Source organism: Cetorhinus maximus, chromosome 16 (genome assembly GCF_964194155.1).
Source record: "Cetorhinus maximus chromosome 16, sCetMax3.hap1.1, whole genome shotgun sequence".
Classification (NCBI taxonomy): domain Eukaryota; kingdom Metazoa; phylum Chordata; class Chondrichthyes; order Lamniformes; family Cetorhinidae; genus Cetorhinus; species Cetorhinus maximus.
Window position 1 is genome coordinate 14,855,941 of NC_135894.1, and position 20,560 is coordinate 14,876,500.

Sequence of the window (20,560 nt, forward strand, 5' to 3'; positions counted from 1 at the left end):
AGATCTGTTTTCGCTATCTGAGAGGTCAATTACCAGGAGGCATAGATTTTGTCTTTTCTTCCTTCTTCATTTCTTTGCTCATGTTCTCCATTGCCTCTCTATCGCCCCCCAAGTCCCAGAACTCAAAAATGAAGAATATTGGAAAGAAAACGGAACATCTACACTTAACACTCTAAAATAGCTGTAGCAAAGCACTGTTTCCAGAGATTTTAAAAAATTCATTTACAGGATGTGGACATCGCTGGCTAGGCCAGCATTTATTGCCCATCCCTAATTGCCCTTGAGGTGGTGGTGAGCTGCCTTCTTGAACCGCTGCTGTCCATGTGGTGTAGGTACATCCACAGTGCTGTTAGGGAGGGAGTTCCAGGGTTTTGACCCAGTGACAGTGAAGGAGCGGTGATATATTTCCAAGTCAGGATGGTGAGTAGCTTGGAGGGGCTTTTGGATTTTTTAGTAGGAGGATTAGAAGGGACACGAGTAAAACTTTTTCATTCAGAGGGTAGTGGAATTCGCTGCCTGAATTGGTAGTTGAGGCTGAAACACTCAACTCATTTAAAAAGGTACCTGGATCTGCACCTTAAGTGCTGTAACCTGCAAGGCTACGGACCAGGTGTTGGAAAGTGGGATTAAAATGAGCTGCTAGTTTGGTTGGTGGTTGTGGGGTGGGGGGGGGGGGGGGGGGGGGGGGGTGTAGTTTAGCATTACTATTGTTACTTTCTTTCTGTTCTCTTTTTTGCCCAGTGCAGACACAATGGACTCAATAGCCTCTTTCTGCACCATAACTTTTCTATCGTTCTATGGTACTTATAATGGTTCAGCCATTTCCTCCATCTCAACATGGAGATTTCCACTTACGTCCTTAATAGGCCCAACTTTTTCCCTAGCTACTGTAACCTTACACTTTTTATGTTTATAAAATGTTTTATGGTCCAATTTAACGTTGCCCATTAATCTTTTCTCATAAGGTCTCCTCTTCAATTCCCTCTTGCCGTTTCCAAAATCCTCCTGGTTACTAACAGAATCTTGCTCCTGAAGATCGCCTTCTCTTGTTTTATTTTCACTTTAATTTCCTTTGTCATTCATGTGCATTAGCTTTGGATGCTCTACCTTGTCTCTTCAAAGGAATACGCCTACTTTGTACATGAACTCTCTCTTCCCCAAATTCCTTCCATTGACCATTTATTTCTTTACTATCTAAATCACGTTTCCCCATCTACTTGTGCTAGGTTACTCTCTTTAACCACCCCCTTCCCCACTCTCTCTCTCTCTCAACAATTGTGTCTTTTTTTTTTCTTCATTCCTTTGCTCATGTTCTCCATTGTCTTGCTCTCCCCACCACTCCCAAAACTCAGATGCAAGCAAAATGCACAATAAAGATTTCTGGAATTAGTGCTTTGTTACAGCCATTTTAGAATGTTAAGTGTAGATTTTCCATTTTCTTTCCAACATTCTTCACATCGCTATTGATGGGGCAGAGTACAATACAGGTACAGGCACCAGAAACCGGAGTTATCATGTACAACTGGCACATCCTCTACAGATAAAAAGCATTTTACTAAATGAATTCTTGTACAGGGAAAAGCTTCAGTGAGGGTAACTGTCATTTTTTTTCATACACGCTGTTGGCAATTTATCCTATGCAAGGTCACATGCAGAAGCTATGGGTTCAAGATGAGTTTGAAGCCTAGGCTGGTACCACCTCCAACATAAAAGTAGACTAAAATAATTCGTACACTATCAATAAATTATACCTGGAACTTTAATCCATGTGACTTCCTCAGTTCATCCACTGGAATTAATTCACCTTTAATGGAATGCTCATGCATATCCATAAATCAGAATTGCAAATAACAGAAGTAGGTGAAAAAAAATTGCTTATTCAGAGCAGGGTGGAGGTCACATCAGAATATGGAATTAAAAGCATTGTCAAAGGAGTAGTGCTGTACAATAATGTTATTCACCATGAATACAAATTCAGGAAAAACCTGCATTAAAATAAATTAAGTACTTACCTTTTAATGTAGCCTTTTTAAGCACCTTCATAGCATATAGTTGCCCAACATCAGAACCATGGGTTTTCCTAACCAGAAACACCTAAATGTAGGGAGAAAAAAAAAAGGACATTTTATGCAACAATTTGCATTTATATAGCACCTTTAATGTAAAAATGACATCCTATGGAGTTTCACAGAAGCCCGATCAAAAATCAACACTACGCCAAAGGAAGAGCTACCAGGTGGAGTAACTAAAGGCTTGGTCAAAAAGGTAGGCTTTAAATAAGAGGGCTTGGCAGGATGAAAGAGGTAGAGGTTTTTAAGGGGGGGGGGGGGGACTCCAGAGCTTGGGACGCTCCAATTTCTTTTTGCAGTGCGGGAGATTTGTTTAAACGGTCGGACCCTTTAAAATTTGTGGGGTACCGCATGGTGCAGTAATTCAAACGAATCAAATTGCATGCAGTCTACACAGGACTCATGGGCGATTGCGGAGCTTACACGGAACATTGCTTGGAACCTAGGCTGCTGAAGGCACAGCCACCAATGGTGGGAAAAGGCCCAATTACAAATGGAGTTATGGATACTTGTGATTCAATCAAGCTCAGGCATGAGAAGTAATGCTAAACTGTCACCCCCACCAATGCTTATCCCTGCACAAGTTAACAGTAAAACAGGATACATGATGCTTCGAGAACAATACATTAACCAAAGACATAATTGGTATAGGAATAATGCTGGTAAATAAAGAAATGGATTGTGGAGAATAATTCATGAGAGAAGTATATAAATCCCCAGAATCATAACAACTGCCTAATAACTATTAAAACTACTTACATATGCCCAGCCAGCTTCACTGAAGGCCTTCTACCAGCCATCAAAAGAACACACAAGGACCTTTTGTACAGCTGTGTTTTGAGTCACTTAAAGAGAGATCGCTAGTTTTCTAGCTTTGGCATTACCTAAAGCTTTCAGTGGAGTTCAGATTCATGAGCCCCAAGTTTTGATAAAACTTTTCTAACCACAGTTTGAAGCTTCATCACTTCAGTCTCAGGATAAGGGGTTGGCCATTTAGGACTTAGATGAGGAGAGACATTCTTGCTCAGAGGAACATGAACCTCTGGAATTCTCTAGCCCAGAGAGCTGTGAATGCTCAGTTGCTAAGGATACTGAAGACTGACATTGATAACACAGAGATGATTTGATAGAGGTGGTCAAAATCATGAAAGGTCCGGACAGAGTAGGTAAGGAGTTACTGTTCCCATCGATGGAAGGGTCAAGAACCAGGGCACACTAATATAAGGTGAATGGTAAAAGGGCAATAAGTGACATGAGGAAAAACTTGTTTAAGTAGCCAACAGCTAGCGTCTGGAATGCTCTTCCTGAAAGTGTAATGGAGGCAGATTCTACTGTGGCTTTCAAAAGGGAATTTGATAATTATTGGAACAGTAAAATATGCAGGGCTATGTGAAAAGGCAGGTAAGTTGGACTAGCCGAGTTGTTCTTGCAGAGAGCTGACAAGGACGCAATGGGCCAAATGGCTCCTTCTGTGCTATACAAGACCATGGTAGGTTTCTGGGCACACAAAGGACAGTTAAGTGGAGTTGAGGTAGGTTTCACTCATGATATTACTGGATGGTGGAGCAGGTTCGAAGGGATATATGGCCTACTCCTGGTCATATCTCCTGTGTTCTTAGATAATAGAGTCAGATTCCATTCTGTCCCTACAGTACTTGAAATAGCAATGCAGAGCTAAAATTTTCACATCCATGCTTAGTTTCTAGCTTTTTTTGCACATAAATGTGCAAGATAATGTGAATTACTAAGGTCTAAGGACTTATTTACTTCAGTACTGTGAAAATTGAATTTCTGAGCCCAAGTTCATGACCTTTGACTATGTACAAATCTTTATGTGGAGTAATTTTTTTTCTAATCAGTCTTTCAACCTTCTGTATAAGTTCTGTTTGAACCAGTACAACAAATGACAAAAATCACCAGATGTTCATACATTTTGCTGAGGTAAGTGACAACCAAAGGGAACTTGTTTCCACCCACAGCAAGGAAAAATGACTTTTCGCCAGATTTGTCTTGTGATTAAATGTTGTTTTTAGAGGTAAAAGCTCCTGCAATAACACAAGCAAACTTAGACTATTTTGTGGCATGCATTAAAAAAAAGTTGTTGCCCCACCATGCTCTAATACTTATAGAAGTACATTACACTTTGCAAAGAAATTGCCTGAAAATTCCTCTCATTTGATAACTGCAATGTCCTCAAAGATCCAACCAGTTAGGAACTCAAGTTAGTGCTGGATAAGTAAGCACAGTGATATGTTGCCTTGGTGTCTTGTGCAGTCATTCATCCTACGTCCAAGTCAATCTTTTTGCTCTAAGTAATTCACAATTTTCTACACTTCCCTCAATTTCTACGAGTGTCATCTTTCACTACAAACTGTTCATTTCACTAGAAACCTTTTATTGGATGAACTTTTTGACTCAAACTGTTTTCTTAATTCAGGTTCACAAATTTTGGAAACTCCAACTGTAAATGTTCTTTAACCCATTTCTTCATAACTTCAGTTTCTACATTTTCTTTCAAGTGATTGTGGCAAGGTAAACTCAGGTACCAGACTTTCAGAATGATTTAACATTCTAAGAAAAAAAGTTAATTTTTTTCTAATTACTGCAATGTACTTTCATTCATGTCACCGTTTCCAGCCAGACTTTGAAATTTAAAATTGTTTCCTTCTCAAGATCAATCAGCCTATTTCTGCACGAGCTGAGACTTTTTTTGAACAACTCAATTTTTCTGCCTATACCCATAACCCTTAATTTCCTTAGTGTCCAAAAATCTATTGATCTCTGTATTTAATATACTCCACAACTGAGCATCCACAGCCCTCTAAGATGAGAATTCCAACGAATAAATAAATTTAGCAGTCTGGGCTATTTTGAAAAAAATTTAGGTACACATAATATGAAGATTTCAGTGGCAGGTTGTACTTTGTGATAAAATTAGTCCAAAACACATTAGTAGCTTCAATGTCCTCAGTTGATGTGGGTAGTTAGAAATTCTAGTTAGGGCTGGATAAACAAGCACAGAAGATGCATAAGCCTCTTAATAAAAATTCAGCTTTTTTAATTTGCTTAATTTTTTAGCTACACAGTGCTTCGTACTCATCTGTTTTGATTACTCGGACAGCTCACATTTATATAGCACCAATATCGTAAAATATCCCAAGGTGCTTCAGAGGAGCATTAAAAAAAATGGCAGAGCCACGTAAGCACAGGTTAGGACAGATGACCAAAAGCTTGATCAACTAGATAAATTTCAAGGAGTGCCTTCATGGAGGAGAAAGAGGAGGAAGGACTGAGGGAGGGAATTCCAGAGTTTGGGCCCAAGCAAGTGTTGGCTACTAACAGTGCAGCAATGAAAGTCAGGGTTGCACAAGAAACCAAAACTGGTGTGCAGAGATCTAGGAAAGTTGTTGGACTGGAGAAGGTTACAGAGCTAAGGAAGGACGAGGTCAGAAGGATTTGAAAAAAGTACAAGAATTTAAGAAAATGAAAAATTGAGACGTTGAAACATCAGAAGCCAACCTTGGTCAAGACAACAGGAGGAATTATCTACCTCCGGAGAGGAGTCATATTGGACTAGAGACATTAACTTTGTTTATCTCTCCACAGGTGCCGCCAGACCTGATGAGTTTTTCCAGCACTTTCTGTTTTTATTTCAGATCTCCAGCATCTGCAGTATTTTGTTTTTATTTTAGGAATTATCTACCTGTTGTTCAATTTCTCCCCTGTAACCAGGTGCCTTAGGCCCAGTCCACATTAGACACATTGCTGATTGGTTAGCAAGTAAAATTACTGGTTAAAAAATAGCATCAGCATAGTGGCAGCCTCAGTGATGATCCTATTCTCCCCAGGTCCAATAAAAATTGCTAGATCGTCAAATACCAAAAAATGCAATACTTTTTAAACTGGGATCAACAAAAATTCAGAGCATCATTCTGTACATTGATGTTTAAAAACAAGTTTAGTTAATATTGCAATGCTGATCAAATATTTTCAGGTTATGTTGTACATTTCAACTTCTAATGACATACCTTTCCAAATGACCCTTGTCCCAGAACTTTAAGTAATTCAAACTGTGAGGGGTCAGCCTTTTCACAGCCTTCTTTAACAAGGCACGTAATTGGTATCTCCTGTTCATTTTCTTGATCTTGCTGAAGATGGGGAAGAAAAACAAACATCCAGTTTCATATCATACCAAATGCTTATTCAAAATACAGCAATTAAATATCCAAATTCAACGAAGAAAAAAGTACTTTCTGCAAAACTTCTTAGAGGCTGCATCTACGCAAGTATAAATACTTAATCTAAATCCATAATAGCAAGGTTTGCAAGTAATTTCAACTTTAGTCAAGAATTTGAGGTAGCCATTCTCAACTATATGAATTTTCTACAGCCTGCCATGATGCATCGAATAAAATCAGATGCTGCAGATAGCTGATGTCTCACATGGTTCCTTATCCAGCCCATATAAACACTCAGAACGTGCAAGTTTGCTTTGACCTGCAGCTAAACAAACAAATCATACCCCACCTACACATCCATCAGATAGATGAAATTGTGTCTGCGAGAATGGAGCTAAGTTATCAACTCAATGGCCGAGGGCCTACATGAATACAACTTCCAAGTAGTTTGTAGAAAAAGGATGCCTGTGGCTGAACTATTAATAATCCAAACGCAAGTGGGCTCTTAACAGGTTGCAATAGGTAACTGGGTACCAAATAGGCATGATGCTGGTTGTTCACCTCAGATCTAGGTTCAAATCTAGCCCACGGATGGTATGAAAAGCTCCTCTGTCTGCTGGCTGTAACGGTCTGCATAAAACGGAGTCTAGGTGCTCAATAACATTCTTCATGGGTTTGGGTTTAAGCACAAAACTACTCCCAAGTTGACACTGGTACAGGATGGTTGGTGTAGGAAATGGAAAATGTCACACTAGCATAGTAGCTCTTCTTGGGCTGATCATGAGGCACACTATTGGGACAGTATCAAGGAAACTTTAGCCTGCTTATGGTTGTACAATAATTGACCAGGGAATGTTTGATGCCTCAGCATCTCTCACCTCAGGTGCAAAATAAGTTCTCTTTTTTAAAAAAATACTCAAAATTAATGCAACACAAATGGGAAAATGGCAATTTGCAATTGTGATTACCCTTCCTAAATTTGAACTCGATCCCAGAAATCATACAACAGACCAGAATGAAAAGCTGACTGCGTTGTCACGCTGACATAATGCTTGCTGCATGGACTGGTTTGTTTTACCAAATAAATGATCTCGCTGAAGCATGGCTACCATCTGTTTCCCACTATTGAGCCAATTTTTCATCCATTCTATTTTATCACTATTTCACTTTAGCTATTAACTTCCTTAACTTAATGTCCTTTTTACTGTGGAGTTTTCCATACAATAGACCTTAAGCTGATCGAATCTTTCTGGAGACTTGAAGACCAGGTTTTTTTTTGAGCCGAAAGGTACAAAATAATTCTCTGGTATCATATTACTCAATTTACACCTGACTATTCTTGAAGCATTTGTTCATTTCATCAAAACTCACTTCAAAATTATAGAAACATCACAGTACACCCCAAACTTCAAATTTTTTTTTTGTCATTTCTCACTTCAATTTTCGACCCATCTCTAAGGACACCAACTCATATGGGTGACATACTGGAAAGTGCTAGCACTGAAGTGACCTTATTCATCTGCAAGTCTCGGCCAAGAGTATCAGGCAATTCAACTATGGTGGCATCATAGCCAAATCCAATCTAGACCTTGCCTAAGCATTCTCTCTGTATGCACATTATTTCCCACAATATTCCGCAAAATTCCATGTCCAAATACCACAGGGGCCTTAAACCATTTCAAATGTCACCAAAAAAGTTGAAATGGACGGTAATTGCATTCCTACATTCTGCAAATAGGCAATAAAATCTTGATCATAAAAATCACTCAGATAGGACCACTTTAAGTAATTCACTGACTCCAGGCAATTTACAAACTACTGAAACTTTGCTCTTATAGTTGAGTAATATTCTCAACTGTTTTTTTATTATTCTGTACTCAACACAACAAAAAATGTTTACCCTATAAGCAGAGACAATTATAAAGTTCTGACTTTAGTCAAATGTCTCAGTTATATCAGAGCACAGTAACAAGCCCACTAACACTTACAATGATCTTTTACTGTGCACAGGCAGCTCAAAGATTTGAGCATGCAATAATGAGTATTTATATGGTTTAGTGATAAAATGCATCCCTGATGTGGCTATATAAAAGTATCATAGCCAGTAATGAGCCATACAAATCAGGAGTGCTTCAGAATTTGTGTGTTTAGTTCGCTGATCTCGGGCAAGGTAGTGGGTTAGTTATTCTGCCAGAAAATTACCCTCTTTTGACATGCGATTGGTTAAAAGGGCTTGCTTGAACAGTAAATTGAGGGCTTGGTTGTGATATTAAGCTTAGAGGCCATATACCCAAATATTCACCTGGAGCCAAACCAGGGATCTCTGAAACCAGAGGTCTTCTGGTCTAGTATGAAAACAAAATACTGCAGGTGGTGGAAATCTGAAATAAAAACAGAAAGTGCTGGAAATATTCAGCAGATCTGGCAGCATCTGTGGAACTGAAGAGTCATATTTAACCCAAAACGTTATCTCTGCTTCTCTCGCCATAAATGCTGCCAGACCTGCTGAGTATTTCCAGCACTTCTCTTTTGATTTCAGATCCTCTGGCCTATTTGTCTTAGTGCTACATGGCAGTGCTTTTATCTATTGGATTGTCAGAAAAGCCCTGGAGTTCAATTGTTTCATCTAAGTCATCCTTAAATCCTGCCAGTGAGATGGCACTTTTCAAAGAAGGCCACGTTGCTCAGTGCATTTACTAAAAAGGCACCCACTGTAGTTGCAGGTTTGCAGAAAATGCCATACATCACTGCACTGAGCAGAGGGTGATTTAAGTGAAATGTATCAGCAAAATGTCAGACACTGGAGAAAACTGAAGAACTACGCAATGAAGAGTTATGCAATGAAGCTTAATCTCGAATTTTATACGGAAGCAAGTGATTCATTTTCTGAAATACACCATTGTGTAGCTCCTGCTACATAAAAGAGTGCATTTTATACCTGCAAATTATAGAGTTGCTAGCTGCAGAATTAAAAAAACAAAACCTGCATGATGCTGTTGTAGCTTAGCCTGACAGAGAAGAGAAATGCCAACAAAATATGTGGAGCTTGGATTGGAAACAGAATGTCTGAGTACATTACAATGGTGGAGAATAATGTGCAAGGTCAGCTGAAGGAAAGAAGAAAAGAGTGAAAAAAGTGAATAAGTGAAAAAAGGCAATGGCCAGAGATGACAGTTCAGCGCAGCCATCCCCAGAGGCAGATCATGAGTATCCTAGATGAAGACAGAAATGTCTAACTCTAAAATAGTCACTCTATTACAAAGAACTTTTGTTTTTACTCATGTCAAAGAGGGAAAGTTTTAATACTGGAAAGAGACCAATGTGATGGGCCAGAGTTTACTGACCAAACAATAACAAGCCTGAAGGCGCTCACGATATTTAAGCATACAATAAACTTTAGATGACCAGATGCATGGTTAAATGCAAATATCCAAAAGCTGCTGTCTGTGTTGCCTTTCTCACATTTAGTTTTGCAAAAATAGCATTCCACTGTTTACCTCATCACTGGTACACATGAAATGTCATGATTAGTGTTGCATTTGTACAGTTAGTAAGAGTTAAACATGAACATATTTAGAGTCCGTAATTAGCATAAATGTCAATCAACCTCTCTGGCACTAAAAAATAATTAATTAATGCTGCTGTGTAAATGCATTTTTTGTAATGAGGACTACTAATTTCCATGTTAAATAAATTATGTTTATAGGCTACACTCTAATCTGACCTGTAACATATTCCAGTAAGCTGGCAAAGACACAAAAGCAAAACACTGCAAATGCTGAAAATCTGAATTAAGAACAGAAAATGTTGGAAATACTCAACATGTCAGGCAGCACGTGTAGAGTTAATGTTTCAGGCTGATGACCCATTATCAGAACTGATAATAGGTCCTCCCATAGAGGAAAGCATTCAGTTTGATTCCAGGGACTTGCTACACTTTGCCTAGATATTGGCCTCATAGGCAACACAAGATCCTCTGATGAATGTGTGGGCAGTGATGCAGAACCCGGATAGAATGTCAGCATAACACTGAAATATTTAACAGAAATAAATATCCTCCTCAAGTTCTACCTGCTTTAGTTTCTTTTTTAAATATTTGTTCAGGGTATGTAGGTGTTGGTTGCAAAGCCAGTATTTATTGCTCAACCCTAATTGCCCTCGAGGTGGTGGTGGTGAGCCATTTTCCTGAACCGCTGTGGTCTGTGCGGTACAAGGTACACCCACATTACTATTATAAATGTACGAATGAGAAGTAGGCCATTCAGGCCCTTGAGCCTGCTCCACTATTTGATAAGGTCATGGCTGATCTGACTGTGGCCTCAACTCTACTTTCCTGGCTACTCCTACGACTTTTGACTCCCTTGTCAATCAAGAAAATAACTCAGTCATAAAAACATTTAATAGCCCTGCCTCCACTGCTCCATGAGGAAGAGAATTTCACAAAATAACGACCCTCAAGAAAAAAATTCTCATTTCCATCTTAAATGGGAGGCCCCTTATTTTTAAACTGTGTCCCCTAGTTCTAGTCTCTCCCATAAATGGGAACATCCTCTCAGCATTCACCCTGTCATTTCAATAAGATCACCTCTTATTCTTCTAAACTCCAGCAGACACAGGCCCAACCTGTAACATTTCCTCATCAGATAACCCCTTCATTCCAGGAATCAGTCGAGTGACTCTTCTCTAAGCTGCTTCTAATGGAATTATATTATTTCTTAAGTAAGGAGACAAAACTATACACAGTACTCCAAATGCAGTCTCACTAAGGCCCTGTACAGCTGTAGCGACATTTCCCTGCTTTTATACTTGATTCCTCTTGCAACAAACATCAATATTCTATTTGCCTTTCTAATCACTTGCAGTACCTACACAAACTTTGTGATTCATGTACAAGGACACCCATGATCCCTCTGTGCTGTACAGTAGTTCTGCAACCTCTCTCCATCTAAATGGTATACTGCTTTCCAATTCTTCCTGCCAAAGTGGACAAATTCACATTTTCCCATATTATACTGCATCTGCCAAATTTTTGCCCACTTAACCTATCTATACCCCTTTACAGACTCTATGGCCTCCTCACAACTTACCCCTCCTATCTTTGTGTCATCAGCAAATTTAGCAACCATACATTTGGTCCCTTCATCTAAGTCATTGATACAGATTGTAAATAGTTGAGGCCCCAGCACTGATCCCTGTGGCACCCCACAGTTAGTTTGCCAACCCAAAAATACCCCATTTATCCCTGCTCTCTGCTTCCTGTTGGCTAGTCAACCCTCTACCCATGTTAGTAATATTACCCCCACACCATGAGCTCTTATTTTATGTAGTAACCTTTGATGTGCCACCTTATCAAATGCCTTTTGGAAATCCAAGTGCATCACATCTACGGGTCTCCCTTTATCCATATTGCTTACTACTTCCTCAAAGTACTTATAATAAATTAGTCAAACATAACTTCCCTTTCACAAAATCATGCTGATTCAGCCTGCTCACATTAAGATTTTTTTTAAGTATCCTGCTGTGACCTCCTTAATAATGGATTCTAGCATTTTCCCCATGACAGATCTTAGGCTAACTGGCCTGTAGTTTCCTGCTTTCTGTCTCTCTCCTTTCTTGCATAGAGAAGTTAAATTTGCTATTTGCAATCTGATGGGGTCTTTCTAGGATTTTGACCCAGTATTATATATTTCCAAGTCAGGATGATGTGTGATTTGGAGGGAACCTTATCGATGGTGGTTGTCCTATATGGCTGCTGCACCTGTCCTTCCGGATGATAGAAGTGGCGGGTTCAGAAGGTGCTGCTGAAGCTAGTTGCCACTGTGCATCTTACATATGGTAGACACTGCTATTACAGTGTGGCAGTGGTGGATGGGTGCCAATCAAGCAGGCCACTTTAAATGGTGTTGAGCTTGAGCGCTGTGGGAGCTGCATTCATCTGGCCAAATGAAAAGTATTCCATCACACTCCTGACTTGCAATATGGAGGGGGTGGATAGGCTTTGGGGAGTCAGGAGACATGTTAGTTGCCACAGAATACCGAGCCTCTTACCACCTCCTGTAGTCACCGTATTTATGTGGCTGATCCAGTAAATGTGGAGGTGCTCATGTTTTCTCTTGTTGGAGATGGTCATTGCCTGATAGTTGTGTGGCACAAATGTTACTTTTCAGTCCAATCCTGAATATTGCCCTGCTCTTGCTGCATGTGGGCAATGACTATTTAATTATATGCCATTCACTAACAAATTAATAGTTGGGAGAATAAGCTATCACTACCCTCTAAGCATCATTGCACTGATTATACATAACTTTAATTTTTATCTTCAGAGGTAGCACTCAGCCTGAAAATTCTAGGGCAAGTGTAAAATAGTTGCTTGGTAGTACAGAATTCGGAGTATGCTGAAGAGAGACATAGTGTCTCACATCATGAGTTCACCTTGTACTCATCAAGACAGATGCAAGAATGCCAAATTTCAGGAAACAACAATTTATACTGCACGAGAAAAAGGGGGCTTATTGATTTGCCAGTCAGCTTTGATTATTCACCATGGCAACACTGCGACCAGTGTAAAGTAAATAGAAGTGAACATTAAAAATATAAACACTAGGAGTGTTTGATGGAAAGCAAAACCTTTTATCCATGTCCAATTTGTCACTGAGTTGTTATTGTATAAAGCTAAGATTAACAGGATATGTAGGGAAAAAATATTTTTAAATCCTCTTGCAAGTCACATTAAGGCAATTTCCAGGACAGAAAGAAGGGGGACTTGCATGTGGTGTTCTTCCTATGTGGCTGCCGAACTCACCTTTCAAGGTGAGGGGTGGGCAAACTTTTCAGTTGGAAGGTAACACCTGGGTATGGAAATTGCATAGGAGGCAGGCCATAAACACTCAACAAACAAACAATTATACGATAGATACATTTTGATACAAACTAAATAAGCCTTGTTATAATTATATCATTACGTTCAACAGCAAAATCAAATATGCTGCTCTCTTTTTCACACTCTCGTGGTTTAACGTGAACAATGGCATCAAAGTCCAATGTCATTCTTTTGCTCTTCGTAGAAGCTGCTGACCTGCTGAGTACTTTCAGCATTTTCTGTTTTTCATTTCAGATTTCAGGTATCCACAATATTTTGCTTTGCCCTGCCAATATAAATGCTGCTTTATTGTGATCTACAACATGGTATTGCAAGGGAAAAACACAGTGAAGAGAAAGAAAATGTGGACACACCAAAATGCATCCCAGAGGCAATCACCACATCTTGTGGAAGTACATGGATCTGTATCCTCCCTCTACCTCTCAGTCCTAGAGCTGGGATTCATTAACCTCAGCACATTTTAAAAGAGGTGCTACCAGTCCACCTGTAATCTGTTCTACTCCTATTAAGGGAATTGTTCTTTATTTTCAATATTTGCACTTACTTGGGGCCTTAGTGCTGTCACAAAATGTATTTCAAGAAAGATCTTGTATATGCATACACTTCCTGCTACAAACTTCACTTCCTGACATTGAAATCCTCTTTGCAATAACTTCCCCAAATTAGGTAAACTGCTGTGTATACTCTCAACATATTCCAACATTTATAGCAAAGTCGTTAGCTTCCTGAGTCCTAATCTTTGGAATTCCTTCTCCAAATCCTTCATCTCAACGTTTACAAGTCTTCTCAAAGCCATCTCAGCTAAGCTTCCACTGGAACTCACACTCACTCCTCTTTTTCCTCTGAGGCAATTTGGGCATTTTCCTACATTATAGTAAACAAAGTTAAACAGTAACATCCTCATTTCAGAATAAGAAGGCTGAGGATTCAGTTCAGGATTGAGCACAATCTATACTGATGTTTCTGTGTAGCACTAACTGGCACTTCACTGATCGGATGCTACCTGTCGAAGTAAGCATTATATCAAGGTCACATTTGTCAGTTCAGGTGGACCAAAACGTTTCATGGAATTATCCAAAGAGCAGGTAGTTTTCCCAGTGTCCTGGCTAGTGATTCTTCCTTAACTAATATTAACAGATTATCCGATCATTTAGTTCACTGTTTTCCAGATGGTGTGAAAATTGATGCTGCACAAATTGACTGCATTTCAAAAATAATTCAGTAGTTGTGAAGCATTAGGTGGCCCAAGGAAGTGAAAGATCCAGTGCTTGGTGATTTATAATTTATAATTGTTTTACAACTATATTTTTTTCTTTATCCTATTTTTAAACTTATTTCGATCTATTGTTTCATCTCCACCTTTTACCCCATTTCGATCCCTTCCTCCCACCCTACCCCCACTAGGGCCATCTGCCAGTAGCTTACTTCCCTTAGTGTCCCCATTAGCACATCTTTTAGATAATATCACCACCGTCAACATCCCTTTATCCTTTTGTCTATGACATCTTTGGCAGTCTCTTCTTGGCCTCCACCTATCACTAGCCCCCTATCGAGTTCTCCTGTCCCACCCCCTTCTACCAGCTTATATTTCATCTCATTTCTATATGTCTTAGTTCTGATGAAGGGTCATACGGACTCGAAATGTCAACTGTATCCCTCTCCACAGATGCTGTCAGACCTGCTGAGTTTTTCCAGGTATTTTTGTTCTTGTTCTTGCTGATCTACATTGGCTCCAGTTCAGATAAATGCCTTAATTTTAAAATTCTCATCTTTGAATCAAATCCTTCCATAGCCATGCTGTTCACAACCTTTGCAACCTCAAACCTTCAATAATATGTGCTCTTCCAATTCTAGCCTTTTGCAACCCCAATTTTCATCGTTGCAACTTTCAAAGTCATGCTTTCAGCTGCCAGGGACCCAAGCTCCGAGGTCCCCTCCCTTAACCTCTTTATCCTCCTTTAAGATGCTCTTTACACCCTCTCTCTATAACCAAAATTTTGGTCATCTGCCCCAATATTCCCAACATAGCTCATTGTCAAGTTTTACTACATTAAAGGCACTAATCAACAGATATTGTTATATAGGTCTTGCTGCGTGACCTTTTGATATGATTTGATAAAAGGACAATTCACTTGATTAAAAAAAACTTGATTATGTTAATCTTATTTTAATGAGATGTGTCAGGCCATTTGCCTAAAAAAGCAGGCACTAGAGTGTGCTGCACTACTACATGCACCATCTTTAAAGCCTGCTAGGATAGTCAATGAGGAGCCTAATGTACAGAGGATGGCTCTTCAAAGAACTCTCCAATAAAATCCTTACAGCTTAGTGGCAAAAAGAAATGCTACCTCTTCCAATGCTTATCCAACTGGAATCTCCCTAATTCCTAGGGAACTGACTTGCAACATTTTCATGTCAAGGAAGGAGAAAGCTAGCCTGCAGTGACCAAGCTACCCGAGGTCCCATTAATGAGCTGGACAGGCTGGCCAGTCAGTAATGAATGGTGCACAGGCACAAGAATTGTATTACCTAGCCTGCCACATAGGATTAACTCATTGCCATGCTTCCATAATTAAACATCAACTTTGCAGCCTCTTACCCTCCCCATCCCACTCACTGTTCCCGCCCTAAATAAAAAATAGTCATTAGCTGGTCGTTAGACCATTGCCAAATAAGATGTCAGGAACTCCACATGACTACATAGTGGGCGGGCAGTGTATGAATTGCCACCATGGCCCCACACCATGTTCCACTAAAAGAAAATTCCATCATTTGGCACCAAGAGTTTCAGTTACATCTTGCTTCTCCAAAAACCAATCACAGTAAGCAAAGAAACAAGGTGTGGTTTTACCTAGCCTCCAGGTAAAACATTCCAACAATTCCAAGCCTAAAAATTTTATCAAGCACTTTATGATAGACATAATAAACATGCCTTCTGAGATACTGGCTTCCCTCCAGTGCCAAGCAACAGATCAGGTGAAGTTGGGGTCCACACACACTATCCAACAGTTTCCTTTTTTTGCCATAAATGCCTCACAGTTTGGTCTTGGATCTCAAATGAGCTAAAGGAAGTCATGCACATGATTCTGTCATCCCCATTGCCTAGCTCACAGTTTTGAATCACAAAGGGAAACTATTTGGACATATAGAATGTGAAATTCTACTATTATTATTTGCAATACAAGTTTCCAGTCCTGTTGCAATGAGAAGAAAGTGGATGCTGGACAAAATATTTTTCTTCAAAGGCACCAAAAATGTAAAAAATGTCAAAACATAGCATTAAACCCTATTAAAACAAACAGTCCTATAACTTGCGAACAAGCTGAAAATACCAGACACTTTCCTTTTCACAGCAGGGAGATCATATGACTAATTAAAATGATCTTAGAATAGGCATCCCTGTGATACTTCCCAGCTAAATTGCGTTTGTAGGGAAGGGGCCAAATTTTTTTTTTACATCTTTTAGCCATTGCTAGAACAGCAGCATTTCAAAATGATGCGAGGTTGTGAAGAGTTGAGATTCTCAAACAAAAATTGATTTCTTAACTTCACATTAACTGAAGTTTAAGCTTCATTTTTATTTAGGTATATTGGCAGCCTTACATTGGTGAAAGCAATGTAACATGCTAGGATGATTTAGACACAGCTGATATCAGTGCTTGTCAAACCCAAAGATCGCAGAACTGTAACCAATGCCGATTGTGATTACGTGGCATATAGAGGCCCTGCTGTCACAGATCATGGTGTCCAATGCATCTTAACAGGGACAAAGCTGAAAATGTTGCCTCCTATCAGATCATTTTTTTCCCTCATCTGGAGTTAGCAGAATGCTTTGTTCAGCCAGATCTTGATACTGCTCTGTGCCAAGGTGAACTAAACTTGGCTATGATGATTGTAAAAATTCTCTTGCATTGATTGAATCAACAGCTGATTGTAGAGTTTGAAAAATGCCCTCTACACAATAATTATCATGGGCATACAATGTTGGTAACAATCCATGGTACGCAATGCAGCTTTGACATAATGAATCAACATCAATCAACAATCAAAGTATTGTTCTGATCAACATGGGCTTGTTGTGACCCAAGGTGAAATCCAGTGTTACAAGCTCAGGGTACAGTGCTTCTAGTACAATGTCTATATTAGAACAGAATGTAACCTGGCTGTCCCCAGCCTGTGCCTCATGACAGAGGTCACATGACTGCAGCAAGCCAGATAGGACCTTTAGTACATGACTATATTTCAATCCCAAAAATCTCCTTTTTCGTAATGAAAAGACAAATTTGCATGCACTATCATGTGTAACTGTGCGTTACCCAAGTTACTCACTATATCACAATTGTTCTCATGCATTAACAAACTGTTCATTATTCTAGGCAGTCTCTGCAAATGCAATGCATACAGTCATTAAATCGTGCAGGTCTCTTAATAGTACGTGTGCGCACTGTCATTGACTGTTTGTCTGGGTGATGTTCCCTCTCTGGGGAGTGTCATTCCCGTGGTACCTGTTGCCTTCTAACTGTTTTTGTTGTTACATTTCAGTTGTTGGGGACCAATAGGCCTCTGGGAGTGATGGTTGCTCTGTACTCTGCAGCTGGTGAGATCCCATCTTCCTGATTGGCCATCTGCAGTGAAGGAACAGCTTCCCTAGTTGTTATATTTGCCTGTGTTGTGCCTGTATATTTGGTATACAGTTGTCACCGCATACAATCGAGGTGACAACTGTTCTATGCATGTCTCAAGTTGCCACGAGGACCAATTCCTGCTGAGAGCATTGAAAGTTTGTACCCTGACTAGCTCTCCAATGCTCAGCTCAGACAACGATTTGGCAGCTTTGTCAAAATGAAGTTTGGCTTTCTGCATTTTACCTTGATCTTTTCACTCACACCTACTACTCCTTCTAGCTTCAGTAGCTTTATTCTATTGGAAGGGTAGTTTGGGTGCAGCATGACATTAGTCTTTATGCTAGACTACTTTTCATGCCTTCAAATTGACATGTTTCTCCACTAGAGGATTGCCTTGAATAGATCTGTGCTAGATTTGCTCATTGCTTGATGATTCCTTTGGTGATTTTCACTGCCGCCTCAGCCTTTCCATTCAACTGGGGATAGTGCGGAGATGATGTATAGTGTTGAATTTCCCAATCCTTTGTGAAACAGCTGAATTCTTCACTTGTGAACTGAGGGCCATCGCTACTGATCACAATATCTGGAATGCAATAATGACTATGCATGTTCAGGCATTCTACAAGCTCACCAGTAGTCTCTGAAGTCAGCTGTTCTAACTCCCAATGGTCAGAATAGCAGTCTATGATAAGATAATCAGTCCCTACTAGAGTGAAGTGGTCTACTCCCAGCTTCATCCATGGGATGCCACGCATCATTAGAGGCTCTCTAGCTTGCTTAACTTGGTACTCATTACAAGCACCACACTGGCTGATGTGGGTCCTTAATTTCATTGCTCATATTTGGCCAGTAGAGCACTTCTCTTGCCTTTCTCAAACTCAACTCAATTCCTTGATGGCTTGCATGGATGAGCTTCAGCATCTCTCCCCCCCATCTCCTAAAGGATGATAACTATTTCCTTTGTACAAGATCCCATCTTGGGCTGTCAATTCATCTCTGTATGCCCAAAATGCTCTTGTGAACACAGGTGCGACCTTTATGCTCTCAGGCCATTCTTTCATCACTACTTGCCGCATGGAGAGTTGCATCCTGTTAGGTAGCTCACTTGATTTGGGCAAGGCGCTTGCCTGTCAGGTTCAATATTTCTGCTGGGTTGATGATTTCCAGAGCATGTAGAGCTGCTGCCTCATGTTGAATCTGAAAGATTTCAAATTTTGTTTCAGCATCCTCAACTTTCTTCACAGGCAGTGCTTCTCTCGACAGCATGTCAGCGATGTACATCTGTTTCCTTTTCTTGTATGTCATGTCCAGATGATATCCCTGTAAGCGAAGTAACATGCTTTGTAGACACTTTGGAGCAGATAGTGGCAGTTTGTGGAAATTGCTTTGAAGTGGCTTGTGGTCGGACTCCAATGTTATTTTGTCTCTCCCAAACAAGTATTGATGAAAATGCTCACAAGCAAAGACAATAGCCAAGCATTCTTTCTCGATCTGAGCATAGTGTCGCTGAGTTTGCGTTAGCGCCCTGGATGCAAACGCAACTGGTTTGTCCTTGCTGCATTAGGGTTGCTGCAAGACCTGTCTCACCGGTATCACACTGCAAGGTGACTCCTTCGTTGTCACAGTACTTCTGCACTGGCTTTGTCACCACCAGTTTGATTTTCGTGAACATTCTTGGATTGTGAACGATTACGTCAGCTCACTGCTGACAACAAATTAGGCAAAAAGTTTGCTAAGTAGCTCACAAACCCAACAAATCCCTGTACTGCTTTCACATCTGTTGGATGCTGCATTGCTGCTGCAGCTCTCACCTTTTCAGGATCTAGGTGAAGACCTTTTGCTGTAAGTACATGACCTATGTGCTTGACCTCAGGCATCTTCAGTTGCAATTTTCTCTTGTTCAGCTTCAGGTTCATCTGAATTACCTGGAAAAACTCAGCAGGTCTGGCAGCATCGGCGGAGAAGAAATCAGTTAACGTTTCGAGCCTTCATGGCCCTTCGGCAGGCTCGAAACGTTAACTGATTTCTTCTCCGCCGATGCTGCCAGACCTGCTGAGTTTTTCCAGGTAATTCTGTTTTTGTTTTGGATTTCCAGCATCCGCAGTAGCTTTTAGCTTTTTGTTTTTATTCAGGTTCATCTGGCAAGCTCTCTCTAGCAGTTGCACTAGATTCTGATTATGATCAGCAATGGCTTCTTCCACTGTATCTCCAAATCCATAAACTAGCAGATCATGCACTATAGTTTTCACTCTGAAAGATCACTATCTCATGTTATCTGCCTTTAAACTTTTCTGGGACTGTGGAAATGCCAAACGGCATGCACAACCATCTGTATCTCCCAAATGCATCCAGAATATAGAAAACTGCTACTTTCATCCAGCTCCACTTGCCAGTAACCATCCTTCACATCTAGGGTAGTAAAGATCTTTGCCATGTCAAAATGTGGCAAAATACCTTCAATGGTTGGCATGGGTTGTATGGTGCATAGCAATTCAACAGACTCTATAGCTGATATCTCTCCAGTGGCCATCTGTAAAGGTTCGTTTTGCTTCTTTCTAGCCAAACACTTGCGTGCAAAATGATTCAGCTTCTTGCATTTAGAACACTACTTTCCCCACGCTGGGCAAGCCTTCTTTTCCTTTGTGCAATGGCCTCTGCAGTATTCACACCCTGCCCTTTGTCCGTGATCGTTCTGCTCTTTCGGCCCGGAATGTTTATCAGCATATTGCAAAGCCTGGTCTGTTCTGCCGCATAAAAGCTCTAGCTGACATTTTACAACCTCTGCACTTTTGCATAGGTCGATCACTT

The 20,560-nt window shown here is 40.2% G+C and overlaps 1 protein-coding gene across 6 annotated transcripts in view; it reads right to left on the reverse strand.

The window, feature by feature from the left end:
* The window catches only part of LOC144691369 (ribosomal protein S6 kinase alpha-3), a 102,826-nt gene that overhangs the window by 53,025 nt on the left and 29,241 nt on the right, over positions 1-20,560 (reverse strand). For all 6 annotated transcript variants that reach the window (XM_078559402.1, XM_078559400.1, XM_078559404.1 and 3 more), the window contains 2 exons: positions 6,098-6,217; positions 2,013-2,094 (listed from right to left, as the gene is read on the reverse strand). In XM_078559402.1, the coding sequence (XP_078415528.1) occupies positions 2,013-2,094; positions 6,098-6,217 (202 nt within the window). The remainder of the gene's footprint in view (positions 1-2,012; positions 2,095-6,097; positions 6,218-20,560) is intronic.